Source organism: Anabrus simplex, chromosome 9, assembly GCF_040414725.1.
Source record: "Anabrus simplex isolate iqAnaSimp1 chromosome 9, ASM4041472v1, whole genome shotgun sequence".
NCBI classification, from domain to species: domain Eukaryota; kingdom Metazoa; phylum Arthropoda; class Insecta; order Orthoptera; family Tettigoniidae; genus Anabrus; species Anabrus simplex.
In genome coordinates, this window is record NC_090273.1 from 121,359,545 (window position 1) to 121,386,832 (window position 27,288).

A 27,288-nucleotide genomic window follows, 5' to 3' on the forward strand; every position below is an offset into this window, starting at 1 on the left:
CAGTTGAACTTAGATTCTAGAACTGTGAATTTAAACTTAGTTGAATGTCGAGTGCTAATCTTAGGACTTGTATTTCCATGTGTAATTCAAAGTCTTTCTTTCCTCGAGTGGAGATGTTGACTCAGTCTTTAAGGCAGTGCATAAAACTAGGAGTTCGTAAATACAGCTTGAAACCTGATTAGCATTTATTCTACATTAGAGTTGAAATAGACTTAAGCAAGTACCTTCAGTGAAGAGAAATTGCTTTCTTGTACAAGTGGTTGAAGGTCATGACAATACCATCTGTAGTATTACACATAACAAAGTGGTCTCAGTGAACAAAACATCATTTACCTTTGTAAATAAATACCCCATTATCACGCGTGAACGGAACTAAATTCATACGTCTGTACGGGACATTCACTCCTCTTTTCCAAATCCGGTTGTATTAAAGGTGATATGCAACTTGTCTTCCTTCATAAATAAACAAATAGTTCAATTTTTTTAAAGTTTATTTTGAGAACCTCTCAAATTATGTATGCATTTCAAGCATGAATGTATTCCAAGCATGAACCGTACACACCTTGCGTAAATCCATGTTCTCCAAGATTGCTATGTGTGGGCATTTCTGGTACAATATAATCACAATGACAGATATGGGCAAGTAATTTTTCAACCCTTCCTTGCAGAATTATCTGAGTGTGACAGTAGTTTTGCATTTTTCCAGCAGAAATCTGTGATGGCTCACCTAGCCAATGTTTCAATGTGAGCAACTGAAGAAGTGTTTGACGATATATTTATCAGTAACAGTATTAACCCTCCCGGCTTTCCTGACCTAACCCCCGTGAACATTGTGTCTGGGGTTCATTCAAAGATAAATTGTACAGGGCAAATACCACCCCTTAGAGGAACTGAAGACAATCATCCGTTGAGAAGTAAATTCAATTTCCCCAAGGGAATTAAGAATAGTGATGGATAATTTTGTTAGTCGATGCCAGAAATGCTTGGAAAAAGAAGGAAAGCCGTTCCAATATCTTCTTGTGTGATATAGGCGAGAACGCATCTTTTTCAGTGATTCTTTTAATAACCCAACCTAACCTAACTTAACCTAACCTAACCCCATGGCACTACAGGCCTGAAGGGCCTTGTCCTACCAAGCAACCGCTGCTCAACCCGAAGGCCTGCAGATAACTAGATCTCATGTGGTCAGCACGATGAATCCTCTCGGCCATTATTCTTGGCTTTCTAGACCAGGGGCGCTATCTCACTGTCAGATAGCTCCTCAATTCTTAACATGTAGGCTGAGTGGACCTCGAACCAGCCCTCAGATCCAGGTAAAAATCCCTGACCTGGCCGGGAATTGAACCCCAGGCCTCCGGTTAAGAGGCAGGCATGCTAACCCTACACCACGGGGCCGGCCGATTCTTTTAATAGTAATATCATTAGCAAATGACTCTAGAACCAAAGTTGTTTTTCTTCGGTAAAGTATGGACTTGTGTTGCTGGCCGGCTGCGAGTACATGCTGCGGGGCACATGCAACTCCCCACTAGAGATAGGCGAAGTGACACTGCTGACTGTTTCAAAACGTTCGATACGTCACAGCGAATTGTTTCGAAGAAGTGCTTCAATGCACAGCACACTTCTGTCTAGGACTGCAAGAGAAACAGTGTTCCTATATGCAGTATCTGGACAGTGTCTCGCGATGGCATGGTGAAGCAGTGTGTCGACGCAAGGCGCACTTCCGTTACGGACTGCAAGAGAAACAGTGTTCCTATATGCAGTATCTGGACAGTGTTTCGCCGATAGTACAGTGAAGCAGTGTGTCGACACACGGCGCACTTCTGTCTCGGACTACAAGAGAAGCAGTGTTTCGCGATGACATGGTGAAACATGAACCACGCTTCATAGCTAAGTTCAGTTTACTGAATAAACTGTTTGATGTTCTGATAATGATAAAATTTGAGGCTCATGAGATATTTAATGACCAAATACAGTATGATAAATAGATGATGTATAGTGTAATAGCGCTAGTATATGGTAATATTATGCATTTGCTTCTTCACTAAGCACTAAAAATGGTCCTATAAGGGATCAGTTTTACAGTTAAAAGGAACTAATCTGAATAATCATAAAATGATTAGTGAAGTTTAAGAAGAGTTAAGAATAGGTTTTCTATGTACAATAACAAACTTAACCTAATCCAGTTACAAAAGCATAGTAAAATACTAGCCTAAGTAAATGAACTAACGTGCATAATTATAAAATTACTGTAGTAATGAAATCCAAGAAGAGTCGGAAATCAGAATTTTACGTACATTAACAAACAACCTAAACTACTTATGAATGCATAATAAGATAGTTGATAAACTAAATTAACTAATTTGAATGATTATAAAATGAGAACTTAAATCTAAGAAAAGTCCAAGGTTGGTATTATATGTAAAGTAACAATATGACCTAATACAGTTTGAAAATCTACTTCAAATTGAAGTTTAAAGACATAATTGTAGAAAATTTTGCACTTGACAAGCGGGAGCATCTTTCTCTTATAGTATGACTCAACTTTGAAAATAATGTCCTTCTTCTGTGTAAAACTTAAGACCTTACATTGCAGAGTACATTGTTATTTTAATGACCTGAATTGTGGTTCAGAATGTGAAGCATCTATTAATGAGTGTCAGCTCATCTTCAGGGCAATGTCACGTGGAATGTTTCTATTAAAGCAAGAAGATAAAGCACCGCCACTGTTTACGTGACATGACACACAAAGTAATCTCACTGCTTCGAAACAGTGAAGCGTTGATGCGTCAAGAAATGTTGCAATGTTTGGGTTGGGAAGAATTGAGAGAAAGAAGAAGAGCTGCTCGACTAAGTGGTATGTTCCGAGCTGTCAGCGGAGAGATGGCGTGGAATGACATTAGTAGACGAATAGGTTTGAATGGCGTCTATAAAAGTAGGAAAGATCACAATATGAAGATAAAGTTGGAATTCAAGAGGACAAACTGGGGCAAATATTCATTTATAGGAAGGGGAGTTAGGGATTGGAATAACTTACCAAGGGAGATGTTCAATAAATTTCCAATTTCTTTGAAATCATTTCGGAAAAGGCTAGGAAAGCAACAGATAGGGAATCTGCCACCTGGGCGACTGCCCTAAATGCAGATCAGTATTGATTGATTGATTGATATTGAGACAGTTGATTGCATCGGCTCAGTGTTTCGAAGCATACACACGCTAGCCAACTCTACTCCCCACTGCACCCACAGGAATCCTGTAATATGTTCACCCAGTATTTCTCAACACTATAAACATACTGTTGTATGTTAGTTCTCACTTTATAAATTAACTTCATTACCATTCAGTGAATAATTAGAAGAGCTATGTAAAACAAGAAATATCCAGGTAGAGCATGCAACCCACTGACTTTGAGTGAATATTTTCTACCATGACGATATTTTTGACTGTCATCATCAGGCTTTGGATAATTATGCACTTAAAAATGCCAAAATATGTGCTAAAAAGTGTAAAATATGCGCTAACATATCTGAAATATGCATTGGAACCAAACATAAATCTGATATCAATTAGCAATTTATATCATAAAAATAAATGTTACACTATAAACATTGCTGAAGTAACAAAATATTACATACTGGCAGCAGTGAAATGTACTTAATTAATTAATTTATTTATTTAAGAAGATAATGATATAGTCTAATACAGAAAACATAATGCAAAAGCAAAGTCACCCCTGTACAGGCCATGAAGACCCTTGGAGGAGTGGAAGGTAAAGGCTTCCACCATTATTAACCTCGGCACGTGATGGAGTAGAGTGGTTAACTCTACGGCCGGCTGCCTTTATCCCCAGTAATTAATGTGGTACTCATTTTTGGTGTAGGCTGAGTGAACCTCAAGGCCATATGCAGCTCCGGAAGTAGAAATCTCGTTTCTTAAATTTTACGACTTCCTGACGGGGATTCGAACCCACGTCCTTCCGGGTTAACCGAGCATGCTTTTACCGCCTCGGCCAGGCAGCCCCTAGAAAGCATAATGAATAACCATAATAATAAATCAATGGATTACAATCTTAATTTCCTTATATTATAGGAACAGCCTTACATAAATGAAAAAAGAAACAAGTTTTCAAATTCTGGATATAAATTGTACCGGTTGGTACACCTCTACGCTGCAAATTTGAATTTTCCGCCTTAAAGTACCTCTCTATAGGAAAAACCCTGAACTGTAACAACTGAATCAACTCTACTGTTCATCAGAAGATGTCACTGGGTGTTTTTGATTTGCTTTTGTTGATCAAGAAGTGTGGACATTCTCTAACAGATGTCTCTACTAAAAAACTATGATAATGCACTCTGGTGCGAAGGAATGAACTTTCTTGGAGAAATTTTGTATTCATAAGTTTTGTCTTTACTAAATTTTGTTCTTTCATTTGGGGGTTGGTAATATTAAGCTTTCTTTCCGCCTGTTTTGAATTTAACCAATCCTAAATTTCTGTAATTAATTTCTCACCAATAAGGTGTTTCTTCATCGATTTGTGTGTAACTTTTGCTGTTAACTAATAAACGTTTGTGGGCGGGTCTTAATCATTCATGAAAGGTCTCGAATTTTCCGCGAGGGTATAAAAACTGCTGATTTTCTTGTCTCCGCGCCACTTCAATAACATCTTGCTTAGCGTGTGGATATGTAGCAGGGGTCGGGAAGCACCCCTTTCTTCGGGCAACAGATCTTCAACAAGGTAATGGCCATTTAACATCTTTTCTTGCTAGCTCAGCAGTTTAACTCGCGGGGAAGGTTCGAAACCTTTAATACGTAACCCATCTCTTTAAAATGTAAATCCCTTTTCAGTCTATGTAAAAACTACAAATTTCTTCAACTGTAAATTGGGGATAGAGAGTGCTTTACCCTCTCGAGCTCCCCTTCATTTTTGAATTTGAGGTGACTATGTTCTCGTAAGCGTTTTTCTCTTCCTTCTTAATGTGTTAAATTTATTTTGTATACTAGTCACCTCCATAGATTGGGATTAGCCCCTGTGTAATTGGCCTAGTGCCTCTTAGGTTTTAAAATGTGTATTTAGGAGAGTTAACTCACGCCTTCATTCCTTTTGCATTTAGGGCCATTTAAAGTAACCTATTATTTTTCATTTTAGGCCCAGTAGAGTGGGTACAAGTTACCCCTGTTTATTTATAAGTGTGCCTTGAGGGCAGTTTGTAGTAAAGTCCGTTTATGGCCTCTTAATAGGCTTGAAGGATTGAGAGCGGGTCAGCTCTTTCTGGTATTTTGAAAGGTGCCTCGGGGAGGCGTGACATTTTGATCGCTGGGAGCTAGTGCTCCATGTAATTAGGGGCGTTCTGCCCTTTGGTTTTTTGTGGTTGTGAGCGGAGAGCTCAAGGATTGACGAATTTGGGCTCGTAGCCAAGAATTTGTAAAGACCCCTTAACTTATGCTTTCTTTTGTAAAGTTGCATTGTACCTGATTTTCTTTGTTATTTCACCTAGTGAAAATTGTTAAATGTTGTTATCTGTTGAAAATATAACCTTTATTTAAATTTTAAATTCATCTTTAAGAAGTGTAGTTAGACCCATTCCAGCCCGCACCTTCTTTCACCTCTGCCTTCCACGGATAACTCCGTAACATAAATAATTGACAATCTCTATTGAGATGCTCCCTATTTGAGCTGAATTCCTTTTATATTTGAGAAGGAAAACCATCCAAGAGAGCAAAATATCTTAGTCACTTTCCTCACTATTTGCTCCTTTTCCACTTCTGCAATATCAGGGTTGTCTGGAAACACAAAAGTGATTTACCATTCTTTAATACTTTCTTCCTCATAAAACTGACTTCATACTCTAATCCTCCAAGATCTTCTCCAATTTTTCCTGTAAAATACCAAACTGCCCTTTTTATTTTTAAAATCTAAATGGTACAAAGCACCACTAAATACAAGCATTTCTTGCCCAGTAAACTTCTTATAAACTCTTCCCTTGATCGGTGTTACTCTATAAAATTACAAAATATTATAGTTATGTAAATATATAATGTTTATATTAACTCAAAAAACACAAGTAAATTTCTTTTACACATCGCGAGCGGTCCTAGATCACATGTTTAACATCACTTACCTTATGAATGCAGCAAGTCTTGCTGTGCAAATGAAGTTATTCTTAAGCCTTTCACTATTGGATTTCTTACTTTCATTGAATAATGATGAACGCATACAGTCAGTATTCATTGTTGTCGGTGAGTTCTTTACCTTTGTAGAATGCCTACACTGGACCAGACAAATCCAGGGGTGTTCAGTAGAATTGCATTTTTGAAAAATAACACAAACGATCAGTGTTACCCAATCTACAGTATGTTAAAAAAGCCTTAGTGGATAAGAGTGACAAAATTATACACTAAACAACACAATTTAAAAATAAGTAAGTAGGTCTTTATCAGATTATTTAAATGTGGATTGGGGGCTAGCTTTGCCATTCTAAAGATGGTGAAACTGTATGTGCCAAAACCCTGGAAGCATTTGTATTCAAGTAGTTCTTAAGAAAGGTTCTTTGAAATAAAATAAAATTGATGGCGTATCCAACAACGTTCAACTCCGCAGCTAATGACAAACAGTATATTGGAAAGCTGTTATCAGGTGCTAAAGAATTACTAATTACAGATAATGCCCATACAGACAGTTTATAATTTATTTGCGTACCAGGATCCAGGATGTCGTGGATGTTCTGATATTGAGTGTGCTCCCATGGAGAAAACACCAACTTTCCTCGACCACTGTCTTTGGGTGCGAAAGTGTTCCTCATTCTTAGAAGCTGTTGACAGAAAACATTTCTTTTTATTGAAACTTATAGTAGAAGATCTGTAATTGGAAGAATTTTAATTCATTCTAAAGCTGTAAATGTGAAAATACCGGTATGGAAAGAAGATGAAAGTCAACTGAGCAGAAACAAATTAGATATGAAACTAAGATACAGTTATAGCTGCTTTAAACATTGATGTTGATATAATACACCTACAATGAAAAATAATGAGTGCTGCACTTAATAGAAAGTAAGATATTCCTTAAACATAAATAATCTTTGAGTATTAAATCATCTTAATCCATTACTTGTTTTAAATTTTAAACCACATTATAACCTAAGTTATAAAATATTATTTTAAAAAAGATAATACCATCATTTAATTAATTACAATTTGTATTTTAAAAGGCAAATTTTCTAATAATTTATAATTTCTGTTCCAGATAGAAGTTCATATACTGTAAATTTGATTGGTTTTATGGAGCTTTATACATATGCTTCATTGTTATCTCATGAATTATACAGAAGTTATAGAAAAATGACAGATTTAATCTACTGTAGTTCTTTTGCAATTGAAGACATGATGTGCAAAAATGGTCTAATCCTCATTTTGCTTGAAAGGAGGAAATTTAAGTTTTGTAAATGGAACCAAAAAATACATACTGCAGTAATTTTACCTGGTGTATTGCATATCAAATCAAAGTATACATACAGGAGAATCTTTCTGTAGAAATTTTAAATTGTTTTATTTCAGACTAGCGATGCAGTAGCTCAATGAACTTAAGGGAAGTTGTATACTCAATATAGATGTGTTAGTTTTATAACATAGGTTATGGAAAAGAAATACACATAATTCTGGCAATACATTATATAATATGCATAAGGAAAGTATTGTTACAAACAAATAAGACATACTTGATCAACAAATGCAATAATCAGGTTGGCCTACATATACCAGTACTTAATCCTGTACCATAACCTAATCATAATCAGGAATATCAAAAAGTGGATCTTCTTCTTCTTGAACAGGACTACATGCATTGGAAGCAAGATTTCTGTAGTATAGTATGCACGATATACAGGGGGTATGTACCGTATTTCACGGCATAATCGTCGCACTTTTTATACCGAAATTTTCGAAAAAAATTGTAGGGTGCGACCATTATATGATGAATATTTAATACCAGTATTTGTATTACTAAAAAAAAAGTACCGTATTTATAACTAAATTGTATTTGATACAAATTTAAGATGCACGTAATACTCGCGTTTATACATCAAAATAATTAAAATAGTCTAAAACAAAATTCATAATTTTTCGCAACAAATCGGCGCACGTTTTTCCAACCTGAAAATAAAAATGAACGTATTAAGTTAATTTGTCATTAATTTGAGTATTAAAGTTAAAATATTACACTTGCAAAAAATTATCGCTTTGTTGTGAAATGCGGACTTACCGGTACGCAATTTATTCCAAATCTTCGGTGTCGCTATCGCAGGTTTCGCTATCTGATGCGCCGTCCGCGCCTCTGTTAATACCAGTATCAGATTCTTCGTCTCCCTGCCACACTGCGTCATCTTCGGAACCGTCTACTGCATTCGAAATCCCAGTCCTTTTGAAGCTCTTGGAGACTAGTTCAGGTGGTATAAGATCCCAACTCTTCTTCACCCACGAGCATAACAAGTCCAAGGGTGGACGCCTGATATTTCCGGCGGGCGTCAGTTGCTGATCGCCGCTCATCATCCACTCGTTCTAAAATCGACGTAAGTGGTCTTTAAAGGGTTTATTAACACATACGTCTAGTGCCTGCAAAGCAGATGTTAGGCCACCAGGAATGACTATCTGTCGTGTCTTATTTGTAGTGAGAATTTGCTTCACTTCGTTCACGAGGTGACCTCAGAAACTATCTAAAACAAGCAGAGCTCGTTGTTTTAGTAGTGCACCAGGTCTTCTATTCCACACAGTTTTAACCCAGTCCAGCATGAGTTCTACGTCCATCCAACCCTTTGGTTGCACTCGTACATGAATTCCACGGGGAAACTGTATATTCTTAGGCATCGTTTTCCTCTTGAAAATGATGTAAGGCGGCAACTTTCTCCCGTCAGCTGTAATGGCTAGCATTGCCGTGCATCGCAACTTCTCACTACCGCTGGTTTTCATTAATACACTCCGTGATCCTTTTAGCGCAATAGTGCTGTTGCGAGGCATATCAAAAAAAGATTAGAGTCTGATCGGCAGTACCGATTTGAGAAAGCAAGTACGAAGTTTCCTTGCGCAAACGTATGACAAATCGGTGAAAATTTACAATCTTGTCCGTGTAATCATCAGGCAACTTTTGGCTTAGTGTTGTTCTCCTTCGCACTGACAGATTGTGTCGTCGCATGAACCCCTTAATCCACCCACGAGTCGCCTTAAACTGAGTTACCGGTATGTTGTGTTTGCGTGCTACCTCCTGTCCCTTAATTTGTAACATTTCATATGATACACTGCAGCCATTGTTACATATTTCACTGACGTACCTAAACACTTCTTCATCAATTATAGGAAACTTCCCTGTTTTAGGACCTCTAAACGCGCGTCTAGAAGGGTTTGTGCTTTTTAGCTTGTTTTTTACTTTCCGCCAGTCACGCACCAACTTTTCACTCACAGAAAATTTTCTTTCTGCAGCTCTGTTCCCGTGCTGTTCAGCCAAGGCAATTACGCTTAGCTTGAAGCCCGCAGAATAGTTTCTATATTTACCCATAATCGCTTATAAATGCTTCACACGTTAATGTTTTGCGATATAAATGACTTTCCGTAATTGTTCACTATTAAAACAAATTATTTCTGCAAACACCCAAAACACAAATTTAAAACTTAAATTCTCACGCACACATGTCTACAGTAATCACATGAATCTGAAACAAATAAATGCATCTGTGATCTGTCCATTCCAGAGCAGCCAATACTGTTAGGCAGCAAGGAAGCATGCAACAATTTATCAGTTTAGCTCGTTGGTTACGACACACTACTGCGCTTGCGCAAAGCTCGCAAACTGGAGCTCTAGCTAGCGCGGTGTAGATCTACTGTATAGTTGACTGTATTCCGAGACGTCAGTAACAAACATTCATTTTTTTTCAATTTCTTTTAAACATACGGTAATTAGGTTAATATTTCTTCCCAGTTATTGATGATTTTACATTACATTACTGACGAGTTTATAAAATAAAACTTTAATAGCATTGGATAATAATTATCTTGACTGCTTGGATAAAAGTTTTCATCCCATGCCCGGACACTTATGACGTAGTAGTAAGATAAGAGTCTAGCGATGACAACTGAGACATCGTAAATAATTCGGCTGAATAATTCCGTGGAAATCTGCGTTATCGTCTTGGATTTCACTTCGTGCGCAATAACACAGGAGCCGGCCCCATGGTGTAGGGGTAGCGTGCTTGCCTCTTACACGGAGGCCTCGGGTTCAATTCACGGCCGGGTCAGGGAATTTTACCTGTATCTGAGGGCTGGTTTGAGGTCCATTCAACCTACCTAGCCGGTATTTCCTGGCGACGTTGCCGATAAGCGATAACTTACAGCCTTACGTATTTCAAATGGGAACTCATAATATGTAGGTGGTGAATAAATAGTACACTGTCTCGCGACCACGTTGTCAAACTGCCGATAGTCTACCGGTAAGCCATGCATCATACATATACCGGTATTATTTATTTATGCGTTTGGCAACATGTCGCAAACGTGGCTGTGTTGCCAAATTGCCCATAAACCATACACGTATTTAAATTGCGCATTCATGTGCAACTTACGTTGCAGTTCCATTTACCTTTTAACCAGATTAGTGAACAAAATTTGGACGTGCGACGATTATATAATTAAAGGTTTAAAGTCCGATTTTTGTATTGAAAATAAAGGATGCGACGATTACGCGGTGGCGACGATTATGCCGTGAAATATGGTAATCTAGTACCTAAGTCTAAAATATCCTTGACTTTGGCTGGAAGTACAGGCCTAGTATAACCACCCTTCAACACCAAGTTTGTACAGCCAAAATAAAAGATATATATACTAATGTAACTAATTTCATGCAGCCCTATTTTATTGAGATTTTAACATAGCATAACAAGAATAAATTAAACAATTCGCTACCATATTTTAGGATAGTAAATTTTAAAATCCGAGATTAGTGTTCTGAGGCAACATAATTACATAATTTGGACAGACTTATGATCCCCCATTCAACAGATAGAGATGTCAGTGAAATGAAATAGATGTTTTATTAGATTTTAAGACTGTATTACATGGCAACAACTCAAAGAATTTTTTTAAAAAATGATTGTGATTGTACTCTTTTATTCATCAGTGTAACAAATTAAACAAATTGGCCACTACATTTTAAGACAGCAAATTTATAAAAGTTTGAGAAGAGTGTTTTAATTCAATGGATAGTATTGTACTAGTGAAATGAAACATGGACAGTTATTAGATTTTAAGATATAATTTATGACAAACTCAAAGAAGTGGATTTTAAGGATTGTGTGTTCTATTTTAATTGTTAATGTAAACAATTGAGGATGATCCATGGATCAAAACTAGTATTGTAATTTAGATGTCAATAAATTAATTTTACAACAAAATAGTACTGATTAGGTGGGAACATCAGAAAAATTCTGTAATTGTGAACCTTTGCTGTGTTAGTGTGACTTAAACAAGTAGGGTTTAAAGATGATGGAAAAATTCTAAAAACTATTTCTGAAATGTAATGTCATTCATATCTTGTCTTCATACAGAGTACCATTCCCTAGCCTAAAGATCACAATAACTTTCATGAATTTGGAGTGATAAAGTATTGAAATGGAAAGTAATGTAATTATAAAGGAACAGGCTACTTACTACCAGAATATGGCTTCCTGTCATAGTGTACTCCACGGTAGAATGTTGGATGTGCATCATCGGACTCTCCCTGTAGATGTGGAGGGGGTGAGTCCAGTGCCACCTGCTTAGTAAGCCTGCGAGGACTCACTCCACGACTGGGATATAATTCCTCTCTTGGCATGGTCGGAGTGGTGCACTGTAGCATAATATTAGTGTTAAGGTATCCTCCAAAGTTAAAATTCTAAATTAACAACAAATTTGATTAAACTAACCAACCTGAGTCTCTGACTTATCAGAACTGTCTTGTTTCAGGTACATGCGGGCAACAGAGTCCAAATCAGAGCCTCCTCTCTCTGAAGACTGCTGATGCTCTGAGGATGACTGATCTAAGGGAACAAGAAAATGTATCATTACCATCTAGTCATTTTTATTTATTTGATATGTCATACAGGCCATAAAATTTCAACACTAACAAGAATGCGAGTCATCACAACCAAACAGAATACCCCTCAAACACAGGTGACGTCATTACTCTTGCAGCTTAGTATGGCATACAGAGTATGTGTGGTCCCACTATGGAGGGCAATAACCATTGCTAGATGAGGTGGAGTTTAGAGGAAGAGACTTCGGATGTCTGTGCATGGTATCTCCATCCATGGTGCTTCAAAACTTGCCCAAAATTTATCCCTTCTGGTCAAGGTTGTCCAGTGGCAAGCCAACTGTCATTCAACCACAGATCAGAGATTTTTGATGGGTAAAATATCAGAAGAATGTACAGGCCAAAGAAGCAATATGACACGGTGGTCATCCAGGAACCATTGGATGATCCATGCCACATTCAGTCACACATTGTCTGTTGGTACAGGACCTCAGGAACATGCTCCAACACCTCTGCTATGTAATGGTTGCTGGTCATTGTACCAGAGATTGGACACCAAGCATGAGTGGGACTGGAGTCTGATGGCCACCATACCATAATTCCAGGTACATGGTGCATAACGCAGGACTTGGCCAACTGTGTGTCACAATGGTGCCAAACAAACATGGATGCACCGAGCTCGATAGCTGCAGTCACTTAAGTGCGGCCAGTATCCAGTAATCAGGAGGTAGTGGGTTCGAGCCCCACTGTCGGCAGCTCTGAAGATGGTTTTCCGTGGTTTCCCATTTTCACATCAGGCAATGCCAGGGCTGTACCTTAATTAAGACCACAGCTGCTTCCTTTCCCATCCCATCGTCGCCATAAGACATATCTGTGTCGGTGTGATATAAAGCAAATAGCAAAAAAAACATGGATGCAACCATTGTGGTGCTACAATTAGAAGAGCTACATCAATCTATGTCCAAATGCATGGTTTGTTGTCTTCTGCAGCAGCAGGGCATCTTGTCCTTGTACTGTGTTTGCCACTGACTGCTCACCGCAGGTGTTTGTAACTGCAATGTTGCATGAAATGTCGGACTTGGAGGGACGAATAGCATGCCATCGTCTTCTCCAAATTTCAGCTCAGTGCTCATACCTGTTTTGTACAGTGTTCAGAATTAACATCACAAATGATCTCTCAATTATTGAAGATCAACAAACAAACTTGATCTCATATGTCAAATCCAAGATTCAAATGATCAATTGGTGCAATATAGTTGTAACTCAACAGAAAGAGAACAAAATACATGATGTCACGCCTACAAGAAATATTGGAGCAATCCAAATTGATTGCAAGGACCTTCTGTAAGTGATTAAGTTTCAATATATAGGATCTATGATTGCTGAATATGGTAAATTTATCGAAGAAGTGAATGCGAGGCTTAATGCAGTCTGGATGAAGGGGTAAACTGCAAAAAATATCATCTACAATGCCTGCAATGTATGATTTTCATTTGGAGATGCCGAGGTACTGGAATTTTGTTCCACAGGAGATTTTTGATGTGTCAGTAAACCTATCGACACGAGGCTGATGTATTTGAACACCTGCAAATACCACCGGAAAGAGCTGAACCTGCTAAGTGGGGCTCAGAAGGCCAGTGCTCTAGAGTCTAAGCTACTCAGCCCAGCTGATTTCTTTAAAAAAACTATAACATGAAAAAAAAAAAAAAAAAGGCTTACTAACACTTTCACTACCAGCTGCCTACGCAGCTTGCCACAGCTGGAGCTGAGCCATTTTTAAAAAGCTGCCTACTTGACTGCTGAATTCTACATTAATGCATATTAAAAAAAAAAATATTGAATTTTCTTTTTACAAAAGACATAATGTCGTTGTCCTTTTTATTTACACCCATACGTATGTCAAATACTGGAGCCAATGGATGACAGAAAGAAAACTCGGCCAATGCTCCTGTCCAGATTACTATTTATCCTTCCAGTGCTTTAACTGTGCACATAATCACTCTCAATTTCACTATCTGAAGCTATCAGTCATCACCTATCATTATTCTGCCAAATATCACATATTCCTTCTTTTGGAATCACTCTTATTACAACAAAATACACTCATTTGAAGCTTTGTCTACTACACAACCACCATCACTTGCAATTTCAATCAGTTTGAGAAGCGCAAAAATTGGCTTGTAAACAATGAGTACAAGAACACAAAGGAAGGGTTTTACAGTGTCAAGAAAAGAGGACACTCGAGTCATCTACTGGAAGAAAGAGAAACTTCTTCTTCTTCTTCTTTTTTTTTTTTTTGCTATTTGTTTTACATCGCACCGACACAGATAGGTCTTACGGCGACGATGGGACGGGAGAGGGCTGGAAGTGGGAAGGAAGCGGCCATGGCCTTAATTAAGGTACAGCCCCAGCATTTGCCTGGTGTAAAAATGGGAAACCACGGAAAACTACGGTATTTTCAGGGCTGCTGACAGTGGGGTTCGAACCTACTATCTCCTGAATACTGGATACTGGCCGCACTTAAGCGACTGCAGCTATCGAGCTCGGTAGAGAAACTTCTAGGTAGAACTCTTCTGATATCTGAAAACACAAGCATATTGGAGCGCACTACAATGAATGAGCTATAAACGACTTTGCTCCTCTATGGGCCACTGAAAATGGTGTGCTTAAACAACCATACTCCTCTACGGGAGCGAAGATTTTAAGGGCTACAAAACATTGTGTACTTTTGAAATCGACTTTCAACTTATTAGTTCGTGTTACGTACAATTAGTACGTGTTGAAGAGATGTTAAGTACAGAACAAAAATGGCCAACTGGACACCAGTGGGAGGTTGTGGCTTTGGATCCCACTGGTGTCTGGTTGGCCATTTTTGTTCTGTACTTAACATCTCTTCAACATGTACTAAATGTACATAACATGACCTAATAACTTGAAAGTTGATTTTGATTACAATGCGGTTATGAAAATTCTATATTCATTGTGTACTTCCTTGTACTTTTATGCTCAACAATCTTCCTACACATATTTGCAACCTAACGGAAGTTTAGGCAACGTAAGCCAAGAAAGCGCTCAGATGGCCTCTTTTCTTTGACTTCCTTCAATAAAACTGCCATTCTTCAGTAGTGTTGGCTACTAAATGTATGATTTGAAGCAGTGTATCAATTCCTTCAAGTGTCCGAATGAATCGAGTCGCAGGAATGGCGATCTCACGGCACACGATTCAGCTGACTCGCAGCAGACAGTGCTGAGTGGCTCACTCACGGATCAGTGAGACAAAACACACATGGTTCATTATCGGTACACTGGCATTGGCAGGGAGCTGAACTACAGCTGCAGCAAGACATAATAGCCACGGCATACTGAAAGAATTGTACGCTATGACGGACTCCCACTCTCAGCTCATTTGAAAATAATACCCACTTGCAATCACTGTCCTATTCTTACAGGGAGGTTTAAAAAACAGTTGGGTTCGAACCCCACTGTCGGCAGCCCTGAAGATGGTTTTCCGTGGTTTCCCATTTTCACACCAGGCAAATGCTGGGGCTGTACCTTAATTAAGGCCACGGCCGCTTCCTTCCAACTCCTAGCTCTTCCCTGTCCCATCGTCGCCATAAGACCTATCCGTGTCAGTGTGACGTAAAACAACTAGCAAAAAAAAAACAGTTGGATTTATTTGCAGTGTTAAAAAGGTAGTCAAAACACAATTCCAAAGTAGCTAGTAAGTAGGCTATTAGGTTATTCCGTCGCCATAAGACTTGTCTGTGTCGGTGCGACGTAAAGCCGCTAGCAAACAAAAAAACAAAAAATCAGGTTATTCTGTTTATTAGTTTAATGAATCTTAGTATTATAACTTAGTTGACATTCGTCAGTTAATTCAACTCAGCTCTCTATTCTACCGTATGACTACATATGAGTAATACTCATGACCACTGAAAATTACCTGTTTTGTACTGGGAAGAACCGCTTAGTATTCTCTCAGTTCGTATGTCGCATCATTGCACAAGATTTCAATCATCGAATCACCGAGACCACTGGTGTACATGACAGTAAATAAGTTTGCAGTCTGATAAAAAACCAAACCAAACTAAAACGCCGCTGAATCAGAAAACTGTGAATATAGTGAATTTTCCAAGTTCTTTGAAATCATGTAAGAAAAGACTAGGCAAATAGTTGATAGGGAATTTGCCACCTGAGTGACAGCACCAGTTGCAGATCATTGATGATTGTGTGAACAGATATTTTTCATCTATTTCTATATACTTACTTTATGGAGTTTTCACTGCGGGGGAAAGGCTTTGTAACATCAAAACTTAATACAAAGAGGTAGACTGCATGAGAACCTTAATCTGAAAGCTTGATGGCGCATACGAAAGCAGTTCATAGAATGAAGAGCAGATGGCAGCAGCAAGCATTGAATGCTATTGCTGCTGTTGTATCAGTGTGCCATGAATCGGATCACTGTATCGATTCAGTAATGTGAATGGAATCAAATTAATCGATTCAGTAAAATGAATCAAATATACCATCACTACTGTTCAGATCCCCTTTGTTATAGATTAATTTCATACATTCCTCAATAAATGCTCTATACAAGAGAAAAAAATTGGATCAAAATCAGTTTTGTGGTTCTTGAGATTAGTCCACACAAACATAAGGGACTTTATTTTATGATATGTATAGATATTGAAACTAAAGCATAAAGTTAACAGTATTCTAAACACTATTACCTACCTTGTGGCATTCCTAGCACCTGTTTGACTCTTTCCACCAAGCAACTGATATTCTCCTTAGGTTGAGCTCCAATGGGCAGCAAGCGTTCAGGAACAGGTAATTCCAACTGGGAAGCACTGCATGTGGATGTCACATCAGAAGATGCATTGTTCTCACTGTCCAATTCTATGGGTGAACCTAACATGCAAAAGACTCAGTCATTTTTCAGCAATCATAAAATACATATACAAGCCAGTTATTAAGACTTTAATTTCTCTGGAAATGTATATGTAAATGACCTTGTATTATTTGCAGTGGGGAAACTGGCATCACAATTAAAATTTCTCAACTCAGAGAGCAAAGTACCTATTTCTTGAAAATTAACAAATATTGAAAGAAAGTTTACCCAGGACAAGGTAGGGAGAACTTTCTAAAAATGGAAAGGTTTAATTTATTAATAAATTGAAGAGATTAGGACATATGTAGATCTACATACTTTTGTACTTGAAGGACTGCTGGCATTTTTTTTTGAGGACTTTTAATTTGAAAGACAACTTACTTTTCAATAAACCAAAGAAACACAATAAGAGTATACAGTTATCTAAACAAACATAACATTCATAAGAAAGAGAATTCACTGTAGATTAAATTTAGTTATGAAAAAAAACAACAACATACTGTTCATGGCAAGAAAATATATATATATATATATATATATATATATATATATATATATATATATATATATTTACTAAAATTTACCAAACACTTCCCCCACTTGAGGGTTGCCTAAAAGTCAACGTATACGAAAACAATGATAATATTCAAGGAAGTCCAAGAGTTTGGAAAGAAATCAAATAATGACAAAGTGTCTCAGTGAAGATGGCTGTGTAAAATGCTGAATGAGGACTTTAAAGCAGTCAGTGCTACTTCATTCACCAGTGAGTTGGGAAGTTGAAAAGCATGACAGAATATAAGAAATTTTCTTGGTATTTTGTCCCTGGCTCCAACTAGCCAGCCAATAACTTTATTTTGTAGGCCATAACCTTTCCTGTAGAATAGAATAGTGGGGTTTTAAATGTGTTTCTTTTCCTGAGTGACGTTGTCTGGCTGGTTAGCAGAGGATTCAAAGTGGATTGTTGGGTCTATTATGTAACCTGTGATGTCGTAGGCAATGATGTCAATCCAACGAGTACTCTCTTTATCTTCTAGACCATGGACTTCCTCATGCACAGTAAAGCCTGTTACTCTCAACTTGAAATGATAAAATACCAGGTGTCCCACCTGTGAGTCATAAGATGCCTTTTCTTCAGTGTTTTGGAAGGTGTTTTAAATTTCGTTCTTGTAATGCGTAGGTAGAATCAGCGCAAACAAAAACCGCTCTCTCTGTATGACATGCGATGTCCAGTGTCAATGGAAAATGTTGTTTAGTTTCTCACTGCAAATAAATTGTTGTTTAAAGTGTAATTTTATGAGGCCAATTGATAAAGCAGTCTCAACTTATTCTAGTATGATATTCCACCCAAGAATATTTGACACCACGCTGCCTTCTAGTCTGTCATGCTGACTTATACTACCATCATACAGTAGCCTCACTTAGCAGCTACTAGAAATACTAACTATTATCTTGTTGTAATGTCACCATCTATAAATATCTTTGAACAGAATATTGCAATAGACTAATTTGAGGCTGCTCTATTTCTTGGGCACATAAAATTACACATTAAACAATATTTTGTTTGCAGTGAGAACCTGAAAGAAGTTTTCTGTTGACGTTGGACGTCGCATGATATACCTGATGAGCAGTCTTTGTTTGGGCTGACTACCTACACATTACAAAAACAAAATTGAAAATATCTTTGGAAGCACCAGAAAAAAGGTGTCTGATGACTCAGGTGAGACACTTGGTATATGTGCAGATCTTCTATCTCTTGAAATACATCAAGCAATTCAGGATGACATGAATCTACAAGGTTTTGCAGTAGTTGCACTGGTATATCCACCCATGTACCTTCAAGGTGTATGCTTACCTAGCTAACATTGGATGGCAAGTGTAAATGTCTATAAAAATGCGTATCTCTATTATGATCATTTTCAATTTCATTTTCTTGTAAGACACTTGGCAGATGATATCAGTATTTCCTATACTTCCCACTTCCCCATTCAATATGACTTCTTAATAAACTATGGACAAATTGATGTTTGAAAATAGAAAAAAAAAAGCATACACATATCTGAATATCAAAAGGAAAATAACATACTGATTATAATGTTTGTTTGTTTGTTTGTTTGTTTGTTTGTTTGTTTGTTTGTTTGTTTGTTTGTTTGTTTGTTTGTTTGTTTGGGATTGGGTGGTGCTAAGGTAAGACTCAACTCATCAATGCCCAGCCCAAATCACTGTACCTAGCAACAGCTTTTATGATACAGTTAAGGAATATGAAAGGATTTTGGAGAATATGGACCCTAAAGGGGTAAAAAAGGTTCAGTTTTTTCCCCTTAAGAATACCCATATCTCAGAAATTGCTACGGTTGGGACATGACATTCAATTCATGAACTCTTCATTACAAATAGACAAACATGTATTTTAGCATTTAAAAAACCCTTATAGTGTTGAAAAGAGGTTTTAAAATCCTAATGTTGAAGTCATTTGATACTCTCTACTGATAACTTAATACAATATTTTCATTGTATTTGGATATACCTGATAATAGGCGTCACTGAGATCATTTTGAGAGACTCTCATTTGAAGGACACTTGAGTTTAGTGTTTTGATGCATCCATTATGTGAAGTGGGGTTAATTTCTTTTCATTATTTCCTGTCAGTATAGAAATGTTCATATTCAAATACTGTCCAAGCAAAGCCACATTGAGTTACTAGGATGACTTGTGAGCCTAGTTTCATTTTACTGCATAGCTTCTTTTTACATGGACTGAGAGATATTTTTGTTGATACTGTATAATTGTACCAGTTACTGATAAAAGGTCAAATTTATGTCAGTTTAGTGCAGTGGTGTATACTGTGACCGTATCCAGGTCTCGGCTGACTAAATATGGGTCAGTGTGTTACTGGGGTTCACTTTGTCGGCAACGGCACGTGTGGCCCTGGCCAGGTGATAGAGAACCTGTTTCTGACTTGAAGGGGGTAGCTGGCTGACTGGGAAAAAATAATAAAAATAAAAGCAAGCGAGAGATATAAAATAGCCAGAATATGTTCGTCTGCAATCACATCGATTTGTAATAAATGAAATATTTATAATATCTTTGGTGGCATGATATGTATAATTAAGAAGGTACACATAAATCATATTTGACTGAACCGTATTAATAATGTCACGTGTGAATTATAAAAATTAATAACTGAATTTTTTACTTGATTTTAACAGTATTTCGGCAAGAAATGAAGGTGAAATTATTTAATCAAACCCAAGAAGAATTCAGTACTTGAGTTGACTTCACTTCCGACCACGAGTGCCATGCAACAATATTTACGGCGAGTTATACGAGTACAAGCTCTCTCACATGTTCCTGGTCTACTCTCTGCAGTCACTTTGTGTACTTCGCTAGCTGGACTTCAAACGCAGAACGTCAGTGGAATACTATCATCAGGGATAGTGGACTCATTCCTGTGTTCGACGCTTTCTACAATTGTGCAAATCTACGACCTGAATTAGTGCAATAAACAGACGTCAAAATAGCAGATAAATTTTAAAAGTACGTGTTCTTTTCATCCTAAATTACATGTGTGCTCAGGATTTCTCTTAATACATTTGGTACAAGTTTCAGCAATCTTCCGAGAGTGTAAACGTGGAAGAGGACCTTTACGTTATCATCACCAGAAGATGGAAGTTCGTGCCAGGGACTCCACACATTTCATCATGAAGTTCTAAGCCCAATGACCAGCATTGGCAGCGGCAAAATGCAGGGACTTTAGCCTTAGAATGTGTGATTGAGGACCCCGGACTTCGAGATGTGAAGACAACTAAATAAGTTAAGTAGACTACGTCTTATTTATATCTGTTCTATGTAGTTCTTTATTTCTACTCTTAATCTTTCCTTAGATTTGTTCTGTAATATCTAGTTGATTTATTTTTCATGGTATTTCACTGGTTATTTCCTAGATGTGAGATAGGACTTGTAGCTTAATTTGCATACTTGCTTGATTCATGACCACATGTTGTCGAGTTTGAAGATGATGGATCAGTTGAAGTTATCCATGTGTTATTGGAACCATCCATTCTCATTGTACAAATTTTATTATGATAGTGAGTTAATCTGTGTCAGATGAATTTATCGAGGTGATATTTTCCCAATATTTTTAACATTTTCATGGTAAATGGACTTTTACTCGTACCTCATATTTACAATAGCATGTCATCAGGATATTCATTCCGAATCGAGTGTATGAATTTATTTAGAGTACATGCATTGTGGTATATGATAACTAATGGATTAGTTAATCATCGAGACAAATTTAATGAGGATATGACTTGTTTTGGGACAATGACAGGTCCTCATAATTTTCATGACTACACATGCATGATAAGTGGTTATGAGTTATGGTCGTCGTTATGATGTTGTACTGTATGTGTAATTTATGAGGAATTTGTACGTACGATATGAACCTTTGTGAAATTGAATTTTCACGTGTTAATGTAGTAATATTTTTATACACGATGTTTATCATGATATAATGGAAATACAGAATCTTCGAGTTTATACGAGGTGTAGTTAATATAGTAATGTCTTTTGATGATAAGGACAAGTCCATGTTGATCGATGAACTCCATAATTCAGGATAATATCCTAATAGTGATCATGAAAGTCAGTAATTCTAAGTTTAAGGTACGTGTAAATCTTACTGGAGGACCTTAGATCTGGAGAATAGATTCTCAATTGAATATTCTAATAATGTTACAGTTCGGAACCAGGCATGCTCACTTTTCGATGTCTTATTTCGTACTCACGTGAAGACTTTATTCTTTTAACATGTTGGAACGAGTTAATGGGAGTGTGGTAAGATTGGCTAACACCCGATGATGACATGGATCAGCGGTAGAGTGTCGGCCTCCGGATCCCAAGATAGCGGGTTCAAACCCGGCAGAGGTAGTCGGATTTTTGAAGGGCGGAAAAAAGTCCATTCGACACTCCATGTCGTACGATGTCGGCATGTAAAAGATCTCTGGTGACACATTTGGTGTTTACCCGACAAAATTCATTAAATCTCAGCCATAGACGCCCAAGAGAGTTTCGGTTTACTCGGTCTGCCATCTAGTGGGGGCCTAGAGTAAAACGGAACGTCGAAATTGACAAGCAGACAGCCAGATGGCGTCAAATTGAAATGTCTGCACACGGTAGCTGAGGCCATACGATTATTATTATTATTATTATTGTAGATATTTCTTTCTTTGGCATTTTTCAGTAGCTAGTAGTAGATTTAGAGATTTCCTAGTGTTAAGACATTTGTTTTCTGTGCATTTGTGTTGTGGTGATGTGTGACACTGTGATGGTGTTAATTCATTATGTGGAAAGGATTTCCACGATGAGGACATATTTTTTCCTATTTATTGATTTTTCCGAAGGGTCATAATGCTAATTTTTGTTCATATAATGACCAAGCGATAATAAGTTTTGTTATTAGTTCTCACGAGGAGATAAGTGGGAAGACGTGAACAGATATACTCGATGTCTCGAATTGACTTTTAGAAAACAAAGGCAAATTCAAATTTTCATTTAAATGTTAACAAAAATTTTGATGAACAGAATTTCACTCATATTTTGTCAAGGTAGTAAAATTAATCAATCTTGGATATTTCTATTATACACTTTATTAAAATTAATGCATTTTTCCAGATTGTTCGAGGAATTCTACGCAAGATCTCATTTTTCTAATCTACTAAACTTTAAATTACTAAATGAATGTTTTCAAACAAAGAAAAAACAATGTTATATTCAACACTCTGTTAGAATGGTAGGGAAACTAAGTTACGTGTACCATCCCATTTGTTAGTATTTTTTTGTCACATCAAGAGCAATAGTAATTAACGTAACGTAGCGATCATTTTCATTATCATAGATGTCAGGGTGGCTAATATTTTATTTTCTTTGAATAAAAGTGTGATATGTTCTCTATACTCAAAAGATTCTTATTTTCCAAACCTTATGTCAATCCTGCCACTTGCATATTTTTAAGTCAGCGGTCCTGTGAACTGAGCAGACCTAGTACGGGGACAATACTGAGGGCTACCAAGGCTATCAGTGAAGCCTAAACGTCAAATGAGAAAGATGGAAGTCTAAAGAACGTTATAATGTAAGCATCCGACACATCGTTCCATTTACAAAACTTGAAAGAAGTGAGAAAAAACGTCTCATGTATTTCTGAGAGCAAGGTATTGGAGACTTATATTGCAGCCCAGACTCTCGTCCCTCTCCCCTCGACTCACTCTACGCGGCTTGCTGCTGTATATCGGATAGGAGCGGAGTTCGGGGGGGATAGGTGTGCTAGGCTTTGATCCGTCAGATGGCCACTGCTATCAACCATGCGTTACTCATCATATATACTTCCTTACCTCATACTTCTGACTTAATTATATAGATAACAAAGTGCTGGTATTTCACTCCCATCTCTTTCTACATCCTTGTAGGAAGACACTGCAGGGCTTCTGTTATAGGAGCAATATAGTTTTCTTTTTACTGGTAGATCTGCTAAAATGAAATGCAATCTATCAGGTTTAGTGTTCTCTTTTGTTGGTTGGAATCAAACCCATGATCATGGATTGGGCACCACCACTGATCTCCTGAGGAAGCTAATTAACCAGGGAACGATGGGTACGACCGCTGTAAAATTCAACATTATTATTTAAGAATAATAATGGTGCATGGCATCTGTATAGGTTTGGTGATGACCTAATAAGGATAAAATGAATGGCAAAGACATTGCAAATACCAGTCACCAAGCCAGGGGAATTAATAGTATGAGGGAGTTGATTCTGAGAACTGAACCGGGGCCATCGGACCAAAGGCAAGCATTCTATCCATTTTGTCACAAAGCCAGACTTTAATTTGCTAAACCTTAGGCTACCATCTCCACTGATCAGGGGTTGAGCATTGGCAGTAGCAGAGGCCAAGGCAGTAGCTTGTGAAGCAGCCTTGACAACACAGCAGGCTTCTCTGTTGGCTATTGGCTACAGCTCAAAACGCTTAAGGCTTGACGTTCACTAAACCAACCATCGAAAAGGGATAACCTAAGTCTAGTGGTAGCTCATGTCTTGATCCCAGCATACGCCACTGGTTTAGTCAGAGATATCAATACATTTATTAAGAGTCATTTCAAATATGGAGGAATGGAATAGCAACCAACCATCGCATAAGGTAGAATCCAACTCAAATTAAGATCATATATTTAACAAGTTATACAAAGGATAGCATCAGCATAGAGAGAAAATGCCTGTAATAGAACACTAATCACACTACATAAGATATTTATATCCCAAAATCAAACTTACACAACAATTGAGTTCCCTGTAGCCTTCATATATTTGACATCAAGTTACACACAAACATAGTTCATACTAATCTAGTATAAACTCATCATGTACTTTTGTTCATTCATCGTCCACACATCAGGGGAAACATCAACCACCATGCCTTCAGGAAATGAAAGAAAAGTGTGCTCTCCTAGAGATAAGGCAGCAAGTCATAAGGTGAGACATTACGGTGAAGCAGATGATGGGGTCTAACAAATTTGATCAGTTTTGAGGGTCTGTTTTACATACTAGTTTGCAAGCAGTGGCCAAGCTAGGGTAGACATTGAAAGCAAGAAGGCCTACAAACAAGATCTTGTGTCTGATATACTTCCTGGGAAAGGGATATTTATGCTGTGCAAGGGAACGGAGTAATTCAACCTCCTTCTGTGAAAACATGCAGCCATGTACAAAGGAAGTTTCACCCTCCTTTTATATATATTACTCTAAATTAATACATATGCAAAATGACAAAAATAAATCCTAAATCTTTAAAAAGTCCGGCCCCGCGGTGTAGGGGGCAAGGCGTTTGCCTGTTACTGGCGGCCCCAGGTTCGATTCCCGGCCAGGTCAAGGGTTTTTAATTGTAATGATTAATATCCCTGGCCTGGGGACTGGGTGTTCGCATCGTCCTTAACGTTCCTTTCCTCACATTCAACACACTACACTTCCGCAATTCCACCACATACACGCAGGTTCATATCATTTGGTGAAAGTAGTGGCAAAAGATCTACAGAGATTAATGCCACAAACAAATATAATTTTAAAAAAGTCTTTAAAAACATTAACAGTTTTAGTACACTGGAAATTTGAATGACCAAACTGAAACTTTTTTTTTTTGTGATTTTTTAGGAAATTTTACAGTTGTAGTTGTTGTTCAAATAAGGGACTTGGGAATTTTGATCGTCAAGTTTGGTCATTGTCATATTCCAAATGTTTTAACATGGTGGCTGCAATGTTATGATGATACATTGGCACGTACTGATCCTTGTCATCAGCTATAGTGTTTAGTCAGTCAGGTTGTTTGTTCCAGGTTGGTATCGAGTAGGGTTTTTGTGAGGTCAGTCCAACAGGTTGGTGCCCTGCCATGTTGTTGCTTCCTACTGGACTTCCCAGACCACCAGCTTTTCGATATGGGGGTTGCAAGCGATATTCCCAAAGAAAGTAAGGATCTTCTTTGGCATCAAGACAGACAATCTTTGTTGCGGTTGAACTTCTTCAAGGATGGATGTGTTAGTCCTGTGTGCTGTCCATGGTACGCAAAGCATACGTCACTAGCACAAGATCTCAAATACCTCAAAGTAATTGTGGTCATTGGTGTATTAAGTCCATGTATTTGATGAACATAACAAGGAACACACCAGGGTGTCAACAGATTGATTTTTATAACATTGGTTCTTGAAATGTCATGCCAAATTTTGGTCAGCTGCATCATCCTGGAATTCACCTGGAGTTAAAGTGAGGACATCTTGGAAAATCATTTTTAAGATGGCCAACAGTGGATTTCAACTCACTTCTATTGCTGGGATGCCCAGTTGTATTTCCACTTAAAACAATAATCACCACTACCACCACCTATTGCTGTTATACCTGAGCCTAAGTGTATCTTGTTCCAGAACCCTGGATCGTTTTCAAACTTGTGGGAGGGCTGGTTGAGACCAGGTTGGACAGGTAGGATGCTACTATGTGAAGACATCACTAGTGCCACTAATGCTATTTAAAAGAATGGCACATTTAATTGCAACTATACACATATTTTACATATGGATGTTATAATTTCTTACTGAGACACAATACATTTTGATGTAAAATACCCTACGTTTCTGGCTGAGATTAAATTGTCTGTGTGTATTGTTTCAGATGGCATTAGGGCAAGTGCCCATAGGGAACTTTTGTGTTGTTTTAGGGTGTATGGTCTGTCCCCCGATTACTTCTATGTTATGTCATTTCATGTCATGTCATGTCATGTCATGTTATGTATAGCACAACCCAGCTTATCAAAGGTAACTTTGAATGAGGATACATCAGATAGCAAAAACCTCAGATAAAACTTAATGTGTAGCAGATCACGGTTTTAAGGTATGAAAGACAAAATTGCTGCTACTGATGTAATGCAAATATTTCGTTAATTCAACTTGTCTTATAAGAATGAAAATTGTTTGCACAGTACTTAATAGAGCAGGTCTTAATCATAAAAAAAAAAAAAAAAACTAAGTGAAACTTCCTTTGTGAAAAACGCCCTATATTGTTTGAGCTTGTTACCTCTCTTGTTGTGTCACCACCTCAACCAAAGAAAAACGTGCACCATGTGCTCGATCTATGCAGGCCAGGGCTGCCTGATGTAGGCCATCTGTATGACAAATGCATGTAACGTCTTCATTATCACTTTTATCACGGTCTTCTGAACATAAAACAACACTGGGGTTGTTTGTTAATTCCTGCCCCTTGTCTCTGTTCAATTAACCTATGATGTCTTCTACGATCACAGCCTCAATAATGGGAAGACAGTTTGTTAGAACTGCAAGTTCATTAACTTCATATGTTTAGTTTGCAGACTGCACTGTTACAAATTCTTTTGTTAATTTAATTAATTACATTGATGAAACAAGTGGTTAACATGGATTCTCAGATAATAGGGTTTACAGGTACACTGTGTATAACGTAGGCTATAAACAAGAGCCTACAGTGCAAATTTGTTTTTTTAAATTCTTAAATCATTACCATCTTCAGGGCTGCAAATAGTGGCTATCGAACCCACCATCTCTCAAATGCGTGCTTACAGATTACATGGCAATATCGATTACTATATATTATATATGAACTTATTGACGATACAGAATGTCTAAAAAGGGTTTATTAATTCAAAATGCATACTAAAACCTCATCCAGAAGTGAAGAGTCTCAATACGGTACTAAATACAGTTGTTGGTTATACCTATTAGATTCATCACTCTGTTTTGTTTAATCTCTGTATTATCTTTTTCTTCTCACTGGATTCTTATGGTGCTAAG

At 37.6% G+C, this 27,288-nt stretch overlaps 1 protein-coding gene across 1 annotated transcript in view; it reads right to left on the reverse strand.

Moving 5' to 3' along the window:
• The window catches only part of unc79 (UNC-79 domain-containing protein), a 346,819-nt gene that overhangs the window by 65,072 nt on the left and 254,459 nt on the right, over window positions 1-27,288 (reverse strand). The window contains exons 35-38 of the mRNA XM_068229169.1: window positions 16,778-16,954; window positions 11,941-12,050; window positions 11,683-11,860; window positions 6,695-6,806 (exon numbers count right to left, since the gene is read on the reverse strand). Of these exons, the coding sequence (XP_068085270.1) occupies window positions 6,695-6,806; window positions 11,683-11,860; window positions 11,941-12,050; window positions 16,778-16,954 (577 nt within the window). The remainder of the gene's footprint in view (window positions 1-6,694; window positions 6,807-11,682; window positions 11,861-11,940; window positions 12,051-16,777; window positions 16,955-27,288) is intronic.